Genomic DNA, 20,426 nt, shown 5'->3' with positions numbered 1-20,426 from the left:
AAAATTTAATTTAGTTGGAATATTATTTTTCAGCAAATGTTAAATTTGAATTTTTATTTGATCATATTTTAGCTTTCATATAAATTAACGACTTTTTACACGTGTTCTATACATATATGTAATATATTTCGTGTTAATTTTTTTGTTACTTTAAATTTAATATTTTATTATAATAATTTTTTATATTAAGATTTATATAATCATTTATAATAAAATCCAAAAGTTTAGATAAAGATTAATGAAAATATTTTAGTAGTTTTTAAAATATTGATAAATATATGATGGTATATTATTAATTTTCCTCGACTAAACCATTATAAAAGTAGTGTATAATCAACGATCACTCAATTCTCACGTGGTGGTTCTCTTCGCTAAACCAACCGTGGGACCTAAACTTGGCGTGACTGTACTCCCACCACAAGTCGTGTACCACTCTGCTGACGCACACGTACCAACCATTTCGCATGCATAGCGGAGAGACGAGAATGAGAGAGCAATAGCTTCCGCTCAATCGAGTAATTCTACAAGTATTTGACCCCGAAATCCAAGAATCTTTAAAGGGGTGTTGAGTTCGTTGCGGTTTCTTCGCTACGCGTTTCGCAAGATCTTGAAATCTGGCATGAGATCAGTTTCGGTGCCCATTTGGAGCCCCGACAGTGAGACCATGCCAATACCGCTCTCGACCAAAGAAGAAGACGATGAATATGCGACCTCCACGACCAAAGCCCTTTTACCCTTTAACAAAGACGATCGTTCATTAAATTATTCGCAAAAGTCACCCTCCAGATCTACGATTCTGATAATTTCTCTCGTTTTCACGACTTGCATTGCTCTTTCTGCTGCAATTGCATTTGGGTCCTTGTTTTTCTCTGTCGCTGATCGTTCCACTTCCTCTTCATCTTCCATAGCACCATCAGCTGATTCTACTTCCAATGTTGAATTCTCAAGATCTCTCACAAAGCTCAAACACCCTGTCGTCTTATTGATTTCCTCCGATGGATTCAGGTTCGGGTATCAGTACAAGGCAGATGTTCCGAGTATCAATAGGCTGATTAAAAATGGGACTGAAGCTGAGCTGGGATTGATTCCAGTGTTTCCAACTCTTACCTTCCCCAACCATTACTCCATTGTCACAGGTTTGTACCCTGCTCATCATGGAATTATCAATAATTATTTTACTGATCCGGAGACTGGTGACTACTTCAACATGGCTAGTCACGAGCCCAAGTGGTGGCTGGGCGAGCCCCTCTGGGAGACTGTGGTTAATCACGGCTTGAAGGCTTCGACTTATTTCTGGCCTGGTTCTGAGGTGCACAAGGGTTCTTGGAATTGTCCGAAAGATTATTGCATGTTTTATAATAAATCTGCGCCTTTTGAAGAAAGAGTTGATACTGTTTTGAGGTACTTTGATTTGCCTAGTAGCGAGATCCCCTCATTGATGACGGTGTATTTTGAGGATCCTGATCATCAAGGCCATAAGGTTGGTCCAGATGATCCTCAGATTACTGAAGCTATTGTTGAAGTGGATAAGTTGATTGGAAAATTGATTCTTGGTCTGGAACAAAGAGGGGTTTTTGAGGATGTGAATATCATTTTGTTAGGTGATCATGGGATGGCGGGTACGTGTGACAAAAAGTTGATATTTTTAGATGATCTAGTGAAATGGATTGAGATTCCCGAGGAATGGGTTCAGTCTTACAGTCCATTGCTTGCAATTCGTCCCCCTCCTGGTTATTCGTCGAAGGATGTTGTGGCTATGATGAACGAGGGGTTGAAGTCAGGTAATGTAGAAAATGGCCAATATTTGACAGTTTATCTCAAAGAGGAACTTCCTAGTAGGCTGCATTATTCTTCTAGTTATCGAATCCCACCGATTGTTGGGTTGATTGCGGAAGGGTTTAAAGTGGAGCAGAAGAGATCGAAAAAGCAAGAATGTGGAGGAGCACATGGATATGACAATGAATTTTTTTCTATGCGGACCATATTTTTTGCTCATGGACCTCGATTTGCCAGGGGACGGAAAATCCCATCTTTTGAAAATGTTGAGATTTACAATTTGGTTACAACAATCCTGGACATTCAAGGAGCTCCTAATAACGGGTCGGTGATGTTTCCACAGGGTGTTCTTTTGCCTAGCCGTTAACAGGACCGTACGAGGAGCAAGCCAGATTTTACGATGATTTTCCTGATGAGTAAAGAATCTTAATTGGAACATTGGGTTTTGTCAAGGTAAATTAAAAAAAAAATGGATTTCAAATAGTTAATTACGTGTTTGTCTGAAATTAGGTGGCTATTATTATCGGTGCCTAATATTTGTGTTATATGAGCTGAATCTACATGTCGAACAGCTATCTGAATGTAGTAAAATATTTCAATGTTGGTGAAGTAGCAGGAATATTTTGAAAACCATCCAATTTGTGATTCTGTTAGTTTACCATGTTTGATGGGTACCAATATCTTATGACATGAACTAAGGCTTCTATCTTGTGTATGACATGAACTAAGGCTTCTTTCTTGTGACAAACCCTGACAGCTGTGCNTTTTTTGAGAGTCCTAGTCTAAGGGGTGGGGATCGAACACGGGCAATTCACAAGGGAATCTCGGATGAGACCACTGAGCCAAATGCTCGGTCTCGCTCACAACTCTTTTAATATCTGAACTTTGCATCCATATGAAAATCTATGGTACTTTCTGATGACTGCTCATCTTCTTTGGGCGAGAGGTATCGATGTTTATCATTTCTTGGTATTGCCCTTGATTTGTTTTGATTCTAATTTTCAGTGGTTCATGATCGGCAACATTAGAACCCAGTGATCACGGTCTGAGTCGGATCTCATATAGTTGCCGGATTAAAAACCATTTTGAGTATTTTTCATACCCAAAATTTAATATTCACACCCGACCCGCTCCTTTTCATATCCGTATGATCGAATACCCGTTAGACTTGAACCGTTGTCATCTTGGGAATCATCATTATTTATCCCTGCCTGATATACTTCTTCGTTCGTGTGTCTAAATAAGCTCCGACTATGGTTGACGAAGAAATAGTGAAATAAAAATATGAATAATAATTTAATAAAATAATCCCATGCTTGATGGGTTTGCAAGTCAACCACACCTTACACTCACTCAGCTTGGCTTCTGTCTTTTTATAATATTCCTTATCTTGCGCTTAAAAATATAAAATAAAAAGCAGTCCTTATCTTGATAGGACAATTTTCTCAATAAAATATATTTAGATATATTCTTATATTATCTTGTTCATCGGTGGCGTACATAAAATAGAATATTAGAGGACTTTACACAATTTTACATGATATAAACTCTAAACCAAACTTATTACAAAAGAGGGAAAAAAAATTATGGATATGATACACGTAATGACATTATTGGCAGATTTTCTGTTCTCTGCAAAAGGCCATTTTCATCTGTAAATCCTATTCCCTATCTAACAGAGCTAAGCTAAGACAGCTAATCATTAGCATACAACAATAACTATAATGTTATTAATTCAATTAAACATGTTACTTACGATCTGAAGAACTTCCCAGACTTCTAATACGCGAATCCCATTGTGGAAAATTCTCCTATCCTGCACGAATCTGACTGTTGCTTCTCCGGGCCTCCTTCCCCTTCGTAAATCATGTCATCTTCCATAAGTTTCTCCCACAATATGAAATTGTCAGAGCAGACATCGGAACTGTTCGTTTCCGATGATGTTTCGGCCTTCTGATCCTGTACAGGGCTTCCCGATTCAGCGGGAGAGAACAATGTCTGAATTTCGGATTGGATAGTGCTGTACTCTTCCTGGACTTGGAACTTCTTGTTATCCTCATTATCAATGGATTCCAAGTTTTCGGACAGCCTCCTCCTTTTCAAGATTCCTCCGCTGCTTATTGCCCTTTTCCTGTTAATCCTATCTACAGAATCCAGCAGAAACATGGGATCCTTCAAGGACTTGATCATGAAAATTATCATATGTTTTTGCTGCATTTCGGAGGCGTGAAGACGCTCTTCCATGGCGGCTATGTAACGCTGCGAGCACTCTTGCTGCTGCCTTAGCTTCAAGATTTCTTGTTTCAGTGCGTTTTGGTCGGCTCCGAGCTTGTAAAGCTCTGAATCAACTCCATGATTTGTGGGGTACTGCCAAGGCTGCGGTGTTGCTTCTTGTGGCCGCATCATTTGGGGACTTTGCTTCCTTCTTTTGATGTGTTTCAGCAAATGCTTCTTGCTTCTCTGGAAGCCTTCGTTTGCAAACTCCCATCTGTCCGAATCAATCTTCCTGAACCTCTGTAAATAGTTGGGAAATAAAAAGTCCCGTAAGCGACCCAATTCATGTCTCCACTTGAACGCAAAGAAAATTCAAGAAACAAGAGAGTAGAATCGCTGTAAATTCTTACATAGGTATTGAGCTGGCGGACGAAGCTGGAGAAATTGTTGTGCTTGAAATTCTTAGGGAGCAAATCAGTGGCAAAAGTGTGGGGATCCCACACAACGAAGCTGTTCCCCGCACCACTCCACGATATTATCGAGTCCGTCTGAGGATCATCCACCATTTCAAACGTCTTCTTCAGAAACGGCGGCGGCCCGATTTCTCTCAGCCCTTCTAACGGCTTAGGGAGATGGTCCGACGCGTCCCCCCATTCATCCTCACCTCCTCCATCCTTGCCACCGCCATTAAACCCACCTCCAGAATACTCAGTCTCATCAAGAAACACGAAGGGTTCTTCTTTCACACCGATCAGAGCCTCACTCCCCGCATTTCGCACCATTTCTTGATTATTATCTCCAGCTACTCCAGAGATCATGTGTATGTATTTCCCTATCCCGAGGCCACTACGAGACCTTTTATCTTTATTGTTTACCCGACACCGATACCTACACAAGAATCCAAAAACACGCGTCGTGAAGGAGAGGGACTGCTTAATAAAAAAAGGAGCACAGGGACACAGTAGTAGCCTAGTCGCTGTACAGGTGGTGGCACTACGAAGAGGAGAGAGAGAACGGTGCCCAATATCTATTATAAACAATTCATTACAAAGATAGTATTTATTTCTTTTTTTTTATTAAAGCAACAAAGAGTGGTGCGCTGTCTGCAAATTGGCCAAAAGTGGGAAATGCATACGGCCCCCTTGTGCTTCTGGCTTTGCCATTTGTAGCACTACCCTTGCGCTGAGTCACTGTTTGACGCCCACATATTGGTCAGACCTTTCAAACTTTTTTTGAAAATCCTATGAATCACTAAGCGGATTACCCAATATCATGACCTTTAAGAGAGTTTTCAGTCATATATACATTGAAATTTTAGTCTGAATTTGTGTTAAAATATAAAGACTCATTTAATGATATTGAAAATAGACTTAGCGGCCGCGGTCCTAAGTAAGGGCATTGAACAGATCCATCGTGGTTTCTGCGATCAAATTTGCAAAAAGTTTTGTGTCTAAACTTTTGTTTATCTATTGCTCGAGACATATCGCTGGTTACTTACATCCGCATACCCATGAAAGATGCGTGTGTTCTCGAGTGTCAGATAAACATGCTAGTTATGTTTCGGAGCCACTAAAATTGGCTATAGAATAAGTTATATATGGCTTTGTTCTTCTGAATTACAATTATTTACTATCAATACATCCCGTTACTTAACGAGTGTTTGAAACTGTTAAAAAATGTGATTGTCGAATTTCAGCTTTACAAATACCCTGATTTTGTGTTAGTTTCGGATGTTGATGTCGCATCTACAAAAATGATTCATGTAAAAATTTAATATATGATCAATCATTTATCAAATACTACTAACTCCTGATTTTCATATTTCTATAAATCTAATCACTTTTAGAAAAATATAATATTTTATAGACATTACTAGTGGTAAACCTAGATAGGAGTTCCTCGATTAGAAACTTGTCGATCTAGTTGCAATCGAGCAAGGGTGATATACTCCTGCTATGATAATCGACGTTCTTGGCAATTCATCTTTGCATATCAATTAATTCATTATTTCGAGAGTGGCACTGTAAAATTCCCAAAAAAAAAAAATAGAAATATTATATTTCGATAATATGCGGTTCGCTTTGTTTGTTTTGTTGTTTTGGATTCAACATTATAATAAGCACACATATTGTTCTTACGTATATACGGGAAATAATATAAATTAATCATATATATATAATAGATATATAATAAAATAAAATTATATATAAAATATGATAACACAATATTTTAAACAATAGGAAAGATGGGATTTCCCCACCTTTTTTTTAACAAACAACCATTAACTTTCTTATGTCGCCAAATTTGGGATCCAATTCTAAATATAGACGATAGTTCATAAGATTAAACAAGTTCCCTGCCATCCATTCAAATGAATAGTTTCTCTTTTTGTTGTATTAACAAATCTCTATTTCACAATATTTTGTTGTAGGCTCTTAACACTAGAAAGAATATTTTTAAAAAAGAATTGGGTTATCCGGTACTCGATCTGATCGAGTTATAATCGGGTATTTTTATCTATTCCATTTGTTGGATTTCCGATTAAAAATATCCGAACCCTAAACATGCATACTCCTACTAAAAATTCAAGTAGTTTGGTTTTCAGAAATTAGATTTCTCGCATTTAGTGTCAGCTAAATTGCTAATGACAGAATTATAGAAGCAAACTCGTAAAGATAAAGCTGACAAAGCAATAAACTTGAAAGTATGAGTACCGTGTATCTAAGAACAAAACAAAATCGAGATATGTAGCATGTATATTTTTCTTAAAACAAATTCGTCTCATCCGGTGACCTGTGGTGATGTTGCAAAAATCATCATACTAGTGAACGAAATAGTACTTGAATTTTATCAGTAGAGCACTCAGAAATAGAAGCAATATGTGCAGGGAGCAAACAGGAGGCAGAATGCAGGAACGATATAGAAAGTGGATTTCTTCTAGTTCAAATCGGACTCATGAGTCGCACCCATGCGTCGATGTGCGTGAGAAATAACCTCTTGACCAATCATTCTTACACTTCTATAAAATATAACACAATATAAGTTCTTTTATACCACTTTAATTTTCGACAAACCCACCATTCATAAATCTTCATTCACGCACATTGAAAACCCATTAATACACACAATCCAATATATATTATATATATAATCCAACATTTAGAAAATATCAAATTAAATTGGTGTTTCTACGTGTAAAATTTCCAAAGCAAACAAGATATCCTACTAGTGTAATGCAAAGAGTGGTGCGTTGTCTGAAAATTGGGCCAAAACAGGAAAATGCATTGAGGAGGTACGGCCCCTTCAGTTATATTTGCCATTTGTAATAATACCTTGCCCTGAGTCACTGATTTGGGCCCGCGTTGTAAATTTACCGTAACCCTTGAACTTCTTTGAAATTCCTCTGTGACCCAAAATCGAGGCGGCGCTTAGATTCCTCAGTTTCTCGAGTATGACTAAATGTTTGTACATAATGCGTGTATGTAAGAAATATTTTCTTGGATTCGAACTTGCTGTATTAGACATTTTTGCAAGAAAGTAAAATTGTTAAAGAAATTTCGAGAGAGTTAGAGTAATATATTTTGTTGATAACCACAAAAGTATTTTAGGAAGAACCACATAAAACACGTCAAAATACCAATATAGTTATTTTGCAGTGCTCTTCCATAATAATAATAATAAATATATAGATAATGAATTTAATATATTTTTATTAAATTGATCGAATATTACACAAATTCATATTAAACGTTCACGATTTACTATGTGCAATACTATTACTAATACAAATAAGTATTTATTAAATAAAATCAAATTGTAAAAATCATCTCATGAAAATTATTTATGGCTTTAATAATTATAATAAATTTACAAATTTTTATGATTGTTAAAAAACTTACACTCAAAACCAAAAAAAAAGTAAGATAGAGAAAATAGTAGAGTCCAATTTTAAAATTTTTAAAAAGTTTATTATTGGGCTAATTTTCTAATAATTATTATTTTTAGATTTTTGTGGATTAATTTTGTTAAAAAAATTAATATTAAAATGTAACACATTTTGGATCAAAATTTTCTACTTTTGGATCAAAATTATCCTTAATGTAAGGAAGAAAGCATCTCGAGAATCGGGCTGGGTTGGGTCAGATATCAAATAGACACAAAATCGTGAAAGGCCCATAAAACACGGATATATTAAAGCCCAAGGAGCCGGAGAACAGAGAAGATCCAAACGCGGCCTTAGCTTACACGTATAAATAGTAAACGTGCTAGGTTTCGGTTAAGGATTTATTAATTTATTTTTATTGTTTGTATATTTATATTTATTCTCCCGTTTTAGTGTTATCACCTCTCCCTCTCCCGCACACAGCTCGCTCTGTCGCCCTACTTCGCCTCCCCCGCAGGGGTTTTGCTTTCTCCGCTTTAGGGTTTTTGGTCCAAAATGAGCGACACCAACAAGGACGCCTTCAACGTCGCTGATCTCGATGCCGGTAATTCTCCGACGCGAAACCCTAACCACTGTTTTCTGTTGCGTTTGATTTGGTTTTAATTTAATTGGATGATTTGATGTTTTGTAGCTTTGAATGCGGAGGGAAGGGCTGACCTTGTTAATGTTCTCAAGGTTACTTTGTTTAAAATTGTTTTTTTTACTTGTATCGCTTATTCATTTGGTGGGTTTATGTGTTTAAGTTTTGGACTGATGCAACGCTGTTAATTGTTGCGTTTTTGTATTTTTTAATCTGCATAACAAACTTCAGGATCTTGCCGGTAAGCACTCGGATGTGCTCGAGAATCTTTCCCTCAGTGTCAGAAAACGCGTGGACGTGCTAAGGGAAATTCAGGTTTGCCCTCTTCTACAGTTGCATCTTTATGTAAGCCTGAGATCAAGATGGAATTCGTATTGCGGCTGTTTGATGTTAAAAAATTTGATTTTTAGGGCAGAAGCGTGGTTAATTATTCTATTATTAGAGTCATGTTTGTATTAGATTAATCGATTGGAATGTTCAATATTTGGCTTGTTTCAGTTGTCAGTTCGTTGGTATGTTCAATACCGGTCCTTATTTTTGTTATATTCTCATATTGAAGTTGAACTCATGGATGTGAACCTGTTTTATGGTCAAAAGCTGATTGGTTACTTTTAGCGGCTGTGAATTTTTGATATGTTAGGCATGAATAAAAATTTATGCTGCCATTCTGTGTGGCTGTCAAACCATTTTTTTTTGTTAAATATTGTTCTTGTCGCGTGTTCTCAGACCCGACACAATGAGTTAGAGGCAAAATATTTTGAGGAAAGAGCAGCTCTTGAATCTAAATATCAAAAGCTGTATCAGCCACTCTATGTTGAGGTGTGAATACTTTTTTTTATCTGTTCATTTATCTTTGTTTATTTATTGTTTTCATTTCACTAATTTAAATATCTGCAGAGGTACAAAATTGTAAATGGTGTTGTTGAGGTTGGAGGTGGCACAATTGATACAGAACCAGCAAAATATGCAGACAAAGCGGGCGAAGGTCTGTTTTGACATCTATTCAAAAAATTAAACACTGGAATCCCCTTTTTCCTAAAATTTTATGAACTTATGCAGAAAAAGGAGTTCCTGATTTCTGGCTGACTGCGATGAAGAATAATGAAGTGCTCGCTGAAGAGGTATGTTGTTTCAGAAAACCACTGTCCATTCTCTATGTATCTTAGTCACATTTTTTCATTTCTTTTATATTTGTTATCGTGTTGATATTGGTGACAGATTTCTGAGCGTGATGAAGGAGCCCTCAAATTTCTCCAAGATATAAAGTGGTCCAGAGTGGATAATCCAAAAGGGTTCAAGCTTGAATTTTATTTTGATACTAATCCGTTCTTCAAGAACTCTGTTCTAACTAAGACATATCACATGATTGATGAAGATGAGCCTATTCTGGAGAAAGCAATCGGGTAATTATTTATGTTCCACCACCGATGTGCTGGCTGTCCTACGGGGATGTTTTTAAACAGTTAGTGTAACTCCTATTCAATTTTCATGATGCATTGTAGGACGGAGATAGAATGGTATCCTGGGAAATGTTTGACACAAAAGATTCTGAAAAAGAAGCCTAAGAAAGGGTCCAAAAATGCCAAACCAATTACTAAAACTGAACAGTGTGAAAGTTTCTTCAACTTCTTTAGTCCACCACAAGTCCCTGAAGAGGATGAAGACATTGATGAAGATGCTGTAAGAATTGAGTGTTTTATTTTGTAGTTTGCTTACTGAGTGAATTTATTTTTTTGATATTCTGTGTGTTTTTGACAGGCTGAAGAACTCCAAAATCTTATGGAACAAGATTATGACATTGGGTGAGTTTAAGCGAATATCCTTTTGCATCATTTTGACTGGGTTGCTTTTAAGTAACCCAAGCTCTCTAATGGCTAGATAGATGTGATTTTCTGGAAAATTGGGTAGTTAAATGACTACTTATGGAAATTGTTTTGTGGTTGGATGGGTTAAGATTGGCACTTTACATTTTTTATTTTTTACCTAATTGTCTGATTGAAACTTCTATAAAATTGCTCATAAATTTTAAAGATTAATAATTTTCCATTAAAATATTGAATTTCAAGATTTAAAATTTAATGAAACTCAATGTTTAAAGTACTGATCAATGAAAGGGGAACCAGCTTAGAGATATTTAATTCCTTTTTCCTTTCTTTTCTCCCTTGTTTCTCTTGATAAGTGGTTCTTATGGTGTACATTGTTTTATTGCCTGGATTTCAAACGGAGAGGGGAGCTTTCTTAATTCTGATGTTAAAAAAAGAAATTTTGGGTTCCTATTTTATTTTTGTTGACATTTTACGTTGTTCTGGCGATGGTTCTTTTAATCATTACTCATTCGTCACACTAGTCTCGTTAAATTTTTATGTATACCTCCTTAAAAAAAGCTTCTCTTTGAAAATGTGTTGTGATTTTGTGTAGGTCAACTATTAGAGACAAAATTATTCCCCATGCAGTGTCATGGTTTACCGGTGAGGCTGCTCAGGATGAGTATGATGATATCGAGGAAGAAGATGACGATCTTGATGACCCATCTCGTCAAGATGAAGACGAAGATGAAGACGAAGATGAAGAAGACGAGGATGATGAAGAGGAAGATGAGAAGACGACCCGGAAAAAGGTAATATAGCATTTATTCTTACAATCCAAGTGTCGTCTGATAAAATTTATTCCCCCCGAAATCTAGCATGCGAGTGATTGATCCTTTTATTCTATTGTTTCCAATTTACAGTCATCTGCAGCACGTAAGGTGTGATTCTTTACTCACCTCACACTAATCAAAATTTTTTCAATTCTTTTCCATACATTGCAAATAAATCCTGATAATTTATTGATCTGATAACTTACAGAAGAGTGGAAGGCCGCCTGCTAGCGATGCACAGCAAGGTGAGAGGCCTCCCGAATGCAAACAACAGTAGCTGTTGAACTGTCTTATCAGAATTCCATGTTGTCGTGGCTTCGATTGTGTGGGGATCATGCCAGAGTTTGTTGTCTCACCATAGATTTACGCTCTTACGAGCAGCCTTGAGAGTCTATCCCTCAATTTTATTTGGATCAGCTGAAAACTGTTCTTTTTTGTTCACTTTTGGGTTTATTATTGTTCTGTGAGGTAATGATCAAGTAGTGGAGGTGTCTCGTGGCTTGCCAACTGCTTGTGCATGAAGACTGAAGCATAAAGCTCTTATAGTTTTGTATTATTGATGGTTGAAGTTTCTTTTTGAATTTCAATGATTACGTTGTTTGTTTCGAGTGTGGTAGGCAGTTGTCGAGGTAAGCTCGGGGCCTCGGGATTTTGAGGAGAAATTGTTGAAAATAAGACATTATGATAAATGGTCGAAGCTGCGCATTAGGATAAATGTGTGGCGATTATTTAAGAAACGGAACAAAATTTTGAAGAACTTGGCTCGTTTTCGAACTTTATGTCCATTCTCCAATTTTACAAATATTTTAAAAATTCTGTAGATCAAAGTTGTATTTCTACAAACTTGAGATACAAGTACACTGGTCATCTTTTGGAGAAATGAAACGCTAAATCATTTTATTTTAATTTTTCTCATCAAAATCCGGACAACTTAGATTGTGTTTACTTGTGGTGATTCAATTATGGCAAATATTTGTAGTTTTACTGAGATGTCTGGACGTTATCATTGTTATATCTTTCATTTGAAAAAACATTTCATTTGAAAAAAACATGTTTGCTACAAAAAAAATCGCTACAAAAACTTAGACAAAGCTGTATTATATTTTAAAAATTGGCCATTTTTTTGTGTTCGAGTTATGAATTTCAAATGCATTTTTGTTGTTTAGAGAAGTAGTATCAGAAAATTCAAACTCATCTTTTATATATTTATATAATATTTCATATTAATTACTATGAACAAAACTGTATTTATACGGTGACAAAAACTTTAGACAAAACTGTATTATTTTTAAAAACTGCTCATTTTTTGTGTTTGAGTTGATGAATTTCAAATTTATTTTGTTGTTTAGAGAATTAATGTCATAACTTCAAATTCACCTTTTACATGTTTATACAGTATTTAATGTTAATTAAGATGGATTTCAAGTTCACACAATAATGATGACATTTGAAATTCATTCTACTTTGTATTATGAATACATAAAAAATAAGGTGTTGTCGTGTTGATTTAAGATTTGACATATCTTTTGATTGTAAACAATAAAAGTATAATCGAAATTCATAAATTTCAAATCTATATTTCCAAGTGCAACATTTTTTTAGTCTTTTTACCTTGGTTTTTTTTATTATATATAATTTCATTACTTAAAAGTATTAAATATATATATTTTTTAATTTATAAATATCGCTTCAGCAAATAACGAAATTTTCAAAATTTTATATTGATACTATGCCGACAATTTTGGTATCGATATCATATCGTACCAATTTTTTTGTATTTTTTATGGTAACTTTGTTGTACTGAAAACTTCGATATTTTTCTCAATCCTAAGTAATCTTAATTATTACAATTTTTTCGTAAAAAAAAAAAAAAAAAAACTCAAAGGTTGTATTTGAGCATAATTTTTAGTCCTAGTAAAAATAAAATTCTAATGATGGGTATAAATGAAGAAAATGATAAAACTCCTGATATACTTTCCATTTGGCTCCTATGATTGAGTAAATCCAAGTGTAAAGAACATTTTCAGCAGTTCGTGAACAACCATGGTGGAAGTTGATGTGAGGTAACATCCAGAAATGAATGCCTTCCATCAAGGGATTTGCTGCACTACAACAGTAATCTTGGTTCATCATGCTGACATTACAACGATAACTCTGTGCTTGATCTAATGTTTCAATTTTACTTTGAGATCATTCTTCGTTCTATCATCTCATTAACGGCTAGTTTTTCTAGAGAAGTATTTCAACTCCAACACAGTTTTTGGCTGTCTGTAAAATCGTTCCTTAACATGCATCAAGTCCAAAATGCCCATAAACTTAAGAAAGGGTTCAAGTTCAAATCAGTACCCGATTAATTTGGGTAAGACTACCGATTATTGATGTTTAGTTGCCTGATTAATAGGGTTGTTGGTGGTCGGGTCAAATCCCAGTCTTCATCTGAATTTATAAATTTAAAATTTAAAAATAAAAACCCAAACCCGGATCCGAATTTTGATCCAGTGTAAAATACATTTGAGTTGGGTATATCCCAACAGATATGCTCTCAAATTCTTTCAATTTATAATTCGAAAACGTGAGGGCAGTGACAAATACTTACATCAGCCTCCCTACGTCATAGTTTTTTAAGATGAAGTCTTCTTATATTTCATCCATATAAAATAATGTCAAATTGTGGAGACAACAAGCCGCCTATTTTGAATAATAATCAATTTGTTTTTTCTTAAAAAAAAATAATTAAAAACACATACTTAGGATATCACATGATTAGACACTTTAGTATATGTTGTATATTTCATTTAAATAAATACTAATATAATTTTTATCACGCCAAATTTTTTTTATTAATTATGTTTGAATTTAATTTTGAAAGTAATATACATAAAGTGGAAGAAAAGGACACGTTTACTATTAAATTTTAGTCAGTCTAACATCCATTTTTTATTTATATATGAATAACCAAAGTTGTTTTTACTTTTTATTCATAATAGAAAATATTTTGATCTCCAAATATCCACTGTTTTGTTTATTTACTTATTAAAAAAAACCAAAATAAATATAACAAAATATTAATTTTTACGTGTAATATTTGGCTTCCTCGTTGGTTTACTGACGGCTACACTATCCACTTAACTTTCATGTTATTTTCTGATTCCATTGACTCAGTTTGAACTTGAACAAATCAAAGTTTGAAAATTGTTGCATATTTGATTCCCCATTTATAGATATAATCGCTGATCAGTGTTCAACAGGCACACTTAATTTTCTTCTTGATCGCAAGCAGATATATCATCAAATTGAGCAAAAACCCAGGTGAAATTTAACTTTTTTTGCATCTGTACGTAGTTTAGTGTTTTCATGAGATTTTAACTTAAGAAAAGGAGTTTTTTAGTTTAAAATTTTGATTTTTTGGGCCCATTTCTTCAGTATATATGTGTGATCGTATTAATTTCTTGCTTTTAAAGTTCTGTTGTTGGAACATTATCCATGGAGATTTTGTCGAGTACGTTTTGAGGAGTGAGGTGAGACGAAAGTGTGTGAAAATTCAAGTGCCGCGTGTATACAACACACACTAATCCCACCAGCTCCACTTGACGGCCCACGCAAGAAATTCTTGAGTCTGTCAAAGGAAGACTTATCGTCTTACCTTTTCGCATGAATCTTGTAAAAGAGTGAAAAACCGAGGGCAAAAGTTCAAGAATTTTGCGAAGTGTGTTTTGGATGTTGGATTTTAGTTCAAAAAGTTGAAACTTGAAGTTCTTCCATGGAGTAAATTTGAAAGCGACTCGACCGTATTCTATCGGATGGCTTTGACTTATAAAACCCAAAGGCTAAATTAAATGAATAAAAAAAAAAGAGAGTACGAACCAAACAATGTCTAAGCATGATCTTGAGATTTTGCTATTTGCATAATATTCGAACTTTGAGGTCACAACGAGTACGTAGTTTCTTGATTCCTTCATCCGTATCCTGAGGTTACAGGATCTTGATTCTCTCGGATCAGCTATGCAGTATAAAATAGAAATCAAGAACAAGAATGACGAAAAACTCGTGGGGGTGCTGCATGAAACTGGATCTAATGAGATCGTAGTTGTGTGCCATGGTCTACGATGCACCAAGGTCAGTTAGCTAGCTCCTTCACTTACAAGCACCATTTTTCATTCACCAAAATCATGCATGTTTTTATATTCAACTGTTCCATTCTGGTTCCACCTCATTGCGTGCTCTTAAATCTTGAAGAAACAAATGGAGTTTATGATGGAAACATTGAAATCATTAAAACGGCTGAGTCTATGTCACACTTCGAGTAACACTCTACATATGTTCTAATGCATCATGTTCAATTGATAATCTGATGGATTCAACATATATTTATTCTGAATTCAAATAATTAAAACATGTGTCCTCATACACCCTACTACGCAACTGCCGATCTCTCGTTAAAACCTTTTTGCGCTGTAGTTTATATGTTGCAGGGGGATCAAAAGTCACTCACTACATGTGAATCAGAATTCGAAAAACTTATTTCAAGTAAATTGATGTACCTATGGAAACCTTGTCTGCATCATGATCCATGCTGTTTTTTATGCATTTCTCTGTATAACTGTCTTCCTATCAGTACACTTTCCGAAAGGGGTTGGCTGGTTTGCTTGGCTATAAAGGAAATCTGGGATACAAGATTAAATTGCTGAGAATGCTTCACGTAACAAATAGCTTACTGGATTAGTTACCTTGTCAATGTTATGTACTTAACTAAGTTTCATAATCCATACGCAGGAACAACAGATTATAAGGAACATTTCCATGGCATTAGAAAATGCAGGGATTAGCGTGTTTCGCTTTGATTTCTCTGGCAACGGGTAAGCTTTTACGAGTTCTGGCTATCAAACTAGAGCCTAAAAAAATCAGAAGAACGTAGAGTTTTTCAAGATTATAGTTATGAGTTTTTTTTGGGCTCTCCGTTTCTTGTCATTCCGTCATAGCATATTATTTGTTCTTCAACGATTTACCATTTTTCGGTTTATATTTATGATTTCATCTCCAGAGAAAGCCAAGGTTTGTTTCAGTTCGGTTACCATAGAGAGGTTGAAGATATACGAACAGTGACTGAGTACTTTGGTGCTGAAAAACGCGCTATACTTGCGATTCTTGGACATAGTAAAGGTGCCCCAACATCTTTATTGATCAGACTTTTCATTTTGCACCATTATTCCTTCGGCTTGCAAAAGAACATCATGCCACTTAGTTTTCTAAAATAAATGTCTTGAATCTTTATTTATTTCTTCAACAATATTGTTGCAGGTGGTAGTGATGTACTCATTTATGCATCTAAATATCATGATATTGAAGCAGTGGTAAATGTTTCCGGCCGCTACCACCTTGACAGAGGCCTTAAAGAGATTCTGGGTGCTGATTTTGAGGAGCGAATCAAGAAACACGGATACATTGATCTTGAAAAAGTAGAAACGGTGGGAGTTAAACGAGTCACCAGGGAAAGTTTGATGGAGCGACTTAATACAAATATGCACGATGTTTGCCTCTCAATAGATAAAAATTGCAGGTTTTGATTGATGCTCAGTTAACTGCATTAATTTGCCTATGCGACTTCATTTCGTGTTCTGGAACTGGGTATTTTTTCTGTTTTGTAACGGGAACTAAGTTTGGCACAAATTTCTCAGGGTGTTCACGATCCACGGGTCTCGTGATACAGTTGTCAAGCGAGATGATGCAGAGGAGTTCAACAAGATTATACCAAACCACAGACTACACATTATAAAAGGAGCTAATCATGGCTACACTAAACATCAAGATGAATTAGCTTCAACCGTTGTACATTATATGCAAGAATATCTGCAGCTACGCAAAGATAAATGAGGCTTAGTCTTATGCTGACAGGATGAACCTTATATGCATGTAATGTTATAAATTCTGCATCATTTGTGTAAATAACATCCTTTAGATAATCAATTTAGTTTTGTGTGGAATCGGAGAGAAAGTACATATCTGAATTTCAACCAAGGAAAATGGCTGCGGCCTTGATATCTTGAAAAAATTGTACTGCTCAGATAAGGTTTTAAAAAATGGTTTAGACCATCTACGAAAGTCCAGGCATTACACAGAGAGTAAACAGCAGATTCCACGGTTTATTTAGTCCAAAAACTTACTCCCTAGGAACGACCTTCCGCTAAATTTTATTCGCAATGGAATATAGAAATTGACTACAATGAAGAATGCAAAGATAGTTTTTGGCTTACTATACAACGCCATGTGATTGCTTTCCAGAATCTGCGCCTGTAAAATAATATAGAACACGTGTTCTTCCACATTTTGTGTTCGTTTTTCCTTTTCCAAAGGTCCTCGTTCAACTATTCTTGCTCTATAGAAGTATCAAACTTATTGGTGGAGACGTGCAGATTACTGCACCGATCCTCTTCAGTATTTCTGTGCTCCTTGCTCTCATGCTTGTGACAATGGGCTCGTTGGTCTAGTGAAATAAAAACAGAAACTTCAATAGGCAATGATAGGATAGAACAAGGTAAGAAACCATGTTTTAAACTCTGAAAAATGATTTCTTACTGTGATTGCTTTAATGCACTTGGGAAGAAAGAAAAAAGTAAAAATCTCAACAAAAATTCTTTTAGAAAGTAGAAAAAATAAATAAAAATAAAGCAAAGGTGAAGCAATCAACTATCAAGCAGGACTAGGCAAAATTTCCAAAGCAAACATAAGATTACCTCTATGACTGAAACGCGATTTGCATGTTCAATGTTGCAGATTAATCAGATGCAGCATGCAAGCTTAAATCGAAGTTCTCTGAATCGTTTTCATTTGCAGTTTTTGTATCTTCCTGTGAGTTCAGTTTGCATTCAGTATTTGATCAAATATCATCGTGTTTTAGTTTTGTTATGATAGAACAATCATACACACATCTTACTAGTTCATCCTTCAGCTTTTCGATGTTTTCCTCCAGTTCCAAAATGTGGTGTTTAAGAGCCTGCGAATATTTGAAGGAAAGTTATGTAACCAATAAAAACACACAACTTGTTTAAGACACAACGCTTCGTCTTCTAGTTGACGGTCAACAAGGCATTACCTCGCGTCTCTGAAGTTCAATAGCACGAGCTAATGCTTGCCTTTTGTTAAAAGACGTAGGATCGAGCGCTTGCCCGCTTTACTAAAAGCTGGTAGCTAGTGTTAATTGTGTAACTCAAATCTTTTAAACCGCACAACAACTCAAGCACCACGGTTCGATCGCTCTACCAAACAAGGACAATTATTGCACCCAACAATCTCCCTCCCAATAATTGCACTCTTTGTAATCAATGGGAATCGAACCCGTGACTTTGACTCTGATACCAATTGTAGGACCGAGCGCTTGCCGCTTTACCAAAAGCTATAGCCGGTGGTAATGATGCAATTCAAATATCTTAAACCGCACAACAACTCAAGCACCACGGTTCGATCGCTCTACCAAACAAAGACAATTATTATACCCAACAAAAAATTTTTCAGCCTAAATGCAGAAGGCTGCTGATAATTCTTTCCATGATAGACTATTATAGCGTAGCCTTTGGTAAGTTTTTCTACAGATACCAACACCTAACTACATTCGGCTTCAAGAGAAACTGCAATATGCTTGACTAGTGCAATCGTAAAATATTCGCGTGAATTTTTTTTTTTAAAAAATGAACAAATCAAATGATAACTCGAACATCAAGTAGTTATAGCATGGACAAATCCACAAAGCAAAAACTAAACGTGGAACGTAACTTTCATTAATATGCCTTTGCATGATATATGAAGTCAGATATGAGAAAAATCACGACTCATGACTTGCAATAATTTCATTATCATCATCTATTTTACAATTTAGACTCTTCCATTCAATCAAATCCTATTTTATTTTGATTAAAATGATGGATGTATAAAAGGCTACTGGATCGTTGCCACATCAATAACGTATATTTAGATCGAATTCTAAATTTAGATTAAAGTTTTTATTACATTTGGAAATCAAATTTGAACCATATATATAAAAATAAAACAAACAATTGATGAAATGTGGTCCAAAAATTATTCCACTTCCCAAAACTGAACGGATACATAAAATCTATCAAGAAGCCGTAGCAGAGGAACAGTCCCATCATTGAGTTTAACACAAAATCTAGTTTAAAAGATTTGCACACTTAGTACATCATATGTGTCTAACAACGAGAAACCTAAGTACAACTAGGGATGGACCAGATAAAGATAATATTTTCGATATTCTATTTACTCGAAAATTGGCCATCGATTACTGGGATAATTTTCTCTTCACTCCTGCAAAGATTTTTCTTATCCATACATCATTTAATATTATATATGTATAAATTATTTTGTTCTAATAATATTAAAAATAATTTTTTTTTTAAAAGTGGGAGTCATACTAAATAACTTACGAGGTTTTAGGTTATACTCCACCGCATCAAACTCCCCAACGACTGAAATACAATGATGGAAGAACGATAAAAAAAAAGTAAAATATAATCGTTGAAAACATTATAAAATTGAAAATTTAAATCGATTTAGCCTTTTTCTCATTAGGCAAAATTTCATCTTACTATAATCAATTCATTTTTTTTCATATTCAGTCGGATTTAATTGTTCATATGAGCTTAACTAATGAACAATAATACAATACTCATACGGTTGTTTGTAATTTTCGATACTGTGTTATCGTTTCTCGAAAAAAATCGAACTATATGTGAACAAATCAATCTATTGAAGAAAATATGACTTTTAAAAACATATACAATAAAATTTAAGCACCCTTGAAATTCCTATCTTTTTTATATTCAGGAACTTTCCATTAAATCATATAATTTAGAAGCAACAAAAATTTACTACATTAAAAAAAAAAAAGCACAATAAATTTGTACATGATGCCAGCTAGCAAATAGGATATACAGTTTGATTCACCAACCGACAAAATCTATTTAGCCGTCTGCTAATGAAATATTAACCAATCAAAGCGACACAATCATTAACATGACAAATTTTAATGTTACACTATAGCTTTTGTTTAACAAACACATATTATATATATAAAAAAACAATAGTAAATTAATTTATTGTTGGCAGCTACGAAGTCTGCCAATGAATGAGATATTATTTTATCTTATTTTTGCATAAAATGTAAGGAACATATAATTAGGGGTTGTCGCCATTTTCTCTCTATGTGATCAACATCATCATAATCTAGAATATTATTAAAATCATACCGAATTACGAATCATTAT

The 20,426-nt window shown here is 34.9% G+C and overlaps 4 protein-coding genes and 1 long non-coding RNA gene across 8 annotated transcripts in view; 3 read left to right on the top strand and 2 right to left on the bottom strand.

The window, feature by feature from the left end:
- Window positions 1–451: 451 nt before the first annotated feature.
- The window catches only part of LOC140971435 (uncharacterized), a 39,470-nt gene continuing 19,495 nt past the window's right edge, over window positions 452–20,426 (top strand). The window contains exon 1 of one of the 2 annotated variants that reach the window (XR_012174306.1): window positions 452–2,315. Coding sequence is in view for 1 of the 2 variants with exons in the window: in XM_073433700.1 (XP_073289801.1) it covers window positions 620–2,143 (1,524 nt within the window). In the remaining variant the exon portion in view is untranslated. Of the gene's footprint in view, window positions 2,410–20,426 lie in introns of those variants that run through there. The other variant, XM_073433700.1, reaches the window with a different exon arrangement.
- LOC140971433 (heat stress transcription factor A-7a-like) lies at window positions 3,277–4,948 on the bottom strand. The gene is made up of 2 exons (XM_073433698.1): window positions 4,401–4,948; window positions 3,277–4,290 (listed from the first exon to the last, which is right to left on the bottom strand). The coding sequence occupies exons 1-2, from the start codon at window positions 4,806–4,808 to the stop codon at window positions 3,556–3,558; spliced, it is 1,143 nt and encodes a 380-aa protein (XP_073289799.1). The 5' UTR covers window positions 4,809–4,948; the 3' UTR covers window positions 3,277–3,555.
- Window positions 8,286–11,759, top strand: LOC140971430 (nucleosome assembly protein 1;2-like). Of its 2 annotated transcripts, XM_073433695.1 has the most exons (12): window positions 8,286–8,477; window positions 8,565–8,608; window positions 8,745–8,828; window positions 9,240–9,332; window positions 9,411–9,498; window positions 9,573–9,634; window positions 9,732–9,916; window positions 10,016–10,193; window positions 10,272–10,315; window positions 10,932–11,130; window positions 11,242–11,259; window positions 11,360–11,759. In XM_073433695.1, exons 1-12 carry the CDS (start codon window positions 8,429–8,431, stop codon window positions 11,426–11,428), a joined length of 1,113 nt encoding a protein of 370 aa, XP_073289796.1. In that variant the 5' UTR covers window positions 8,286–8,428; the 3' UTR covers window positions 11,429–11,759. The 2 variants fall into 2 exon arrangements, with proteins under 2 accessions (XP_073289796.1, XP_073289797.1); XM_073433696.1 differs by lacking the exon at window positions 11,242–11,259.
- LOC140971427 (uncharacterized) lies at window positions 14,256–17,111 on the top strand. Of its 2 annotated transcripts, none has more exons than XM_073433694.1 (6): window positions 14,256–14,460; window positions 15,130–15,267; window positions 15,925–16,007; window positions 16,193–16,311; window positions 16,450–16,708; window positions 16,827–17,111. In XM_073433694.1, exons 2-6 carry the CDS (start codon window positions 15,154–15,156, stop codon window positions 17,020–17,022), a joined length of 771 nt encoding a protein of 256 aa, XP_073289795.1. In that variant the 5' UTR covers window positions 14,256–14,460; window positions 15,130–15,153; the 3' UTR covers window positions 17,023–17,111. The 2 variants fall into 2 exon arrangements, with proteins under 2 accessions (XP_073289795.1, XP_073289794.1); XM_073433693.1 differs by having other exon boundaries at window positions 14,257–14,460; window positions 15,152–15,267.
- Window positions 17,325–18,295, bottom strand: LOC140971429 (uncharacterized). The gene is made up of 3 exons (XR_012174305.1): window positions 18,242–18,295; window positions 18,076–18,142; window positions 17,325–17,995 (listed from the first exon to the last, which is right to left on the bottom strand). It is a non-coding gene; the product is annotated as an uncharacterized lncRNA (long non-coding RNA).

The sequence above is a fragment of the Primulina huaijiensis genome, chromosome 2, assembly GCF_012295235.1.
Source record: "Primulina huaijiensis isolate GDHJ02 chromosome 2, ASM1229523v2, whole genome shotgun sequence".
NCBI lineage: Eukaryota > Viridiplantae > Streptophyta > Magnoliopsida > Lamiales > Gesneriaceae > Primulina > Primulina huaijiensis.
Note: the sequence above shows the minus strand (reverse complement) of the source record. Positions and strands in the feature narration are given on the sequence as shown.

Excerpts from the sequence above, each read along its gene's own strand:
- LOC140971433 (XM_073433698.1), bottom strand. The coding sequence starts at position 4,808 with ATGATCTCTGGAGTAGCTGGAGATAATAATCAAGAAATGGTGCGAAAT. Across the intron at positions 4,291-4,400 it reads TCCGCCAGCTCAATACCTAT|AGGTTCAGGAAGATTGATTC; the intron begins GTAAGAATTTAC and ends AACTATTTACAG.
- LOC140971430 (XM_073433695.1), top strand. The coding sequence starts at position 8,429 with ATGAGCGACACCAACAAGGACGCCTTCAACGTCGCTGATCTCGATGCC. Across the intron at positions 9,333-9,410 it reads ATCAGCCACTCTATGTTGAG|AGGTACAAAATTGTAAATGG; the intron begins GTGTGAATACTT and ends AAATATCTGCAG. Across the intron at positions 10,194-10,271 it reads AAGACATTGATGAAGATGCT|GCTGAAGAACTCCAAAATCT; the intron begins GTAAGAATTGAG and ends TGTTTTTGACAG.
- LOC140971427 (XM_073433694.1), top strand. The coding sequence starts at position 15,154 with ATGCAGTATAAAATAGAAATCAAGAACAAGAATGACGAAAAACTCGTG. Across the intron at positions 15,268-15,924 it reads ATGGTCTACGATGCACCAAG|GAACAACAGATTATAAGGAA; the intron begins GTCAGTTAGCTA and ends ATCCATACGCAG. Across the intron at positions 16,008-16,192 it reads TTTGATTTCTCTGGCAACGG|AGAAAGCCAAGGTTTGTTTC; the intron begins GTAAGCTTTTAC and ends TTTCATCTCCAG.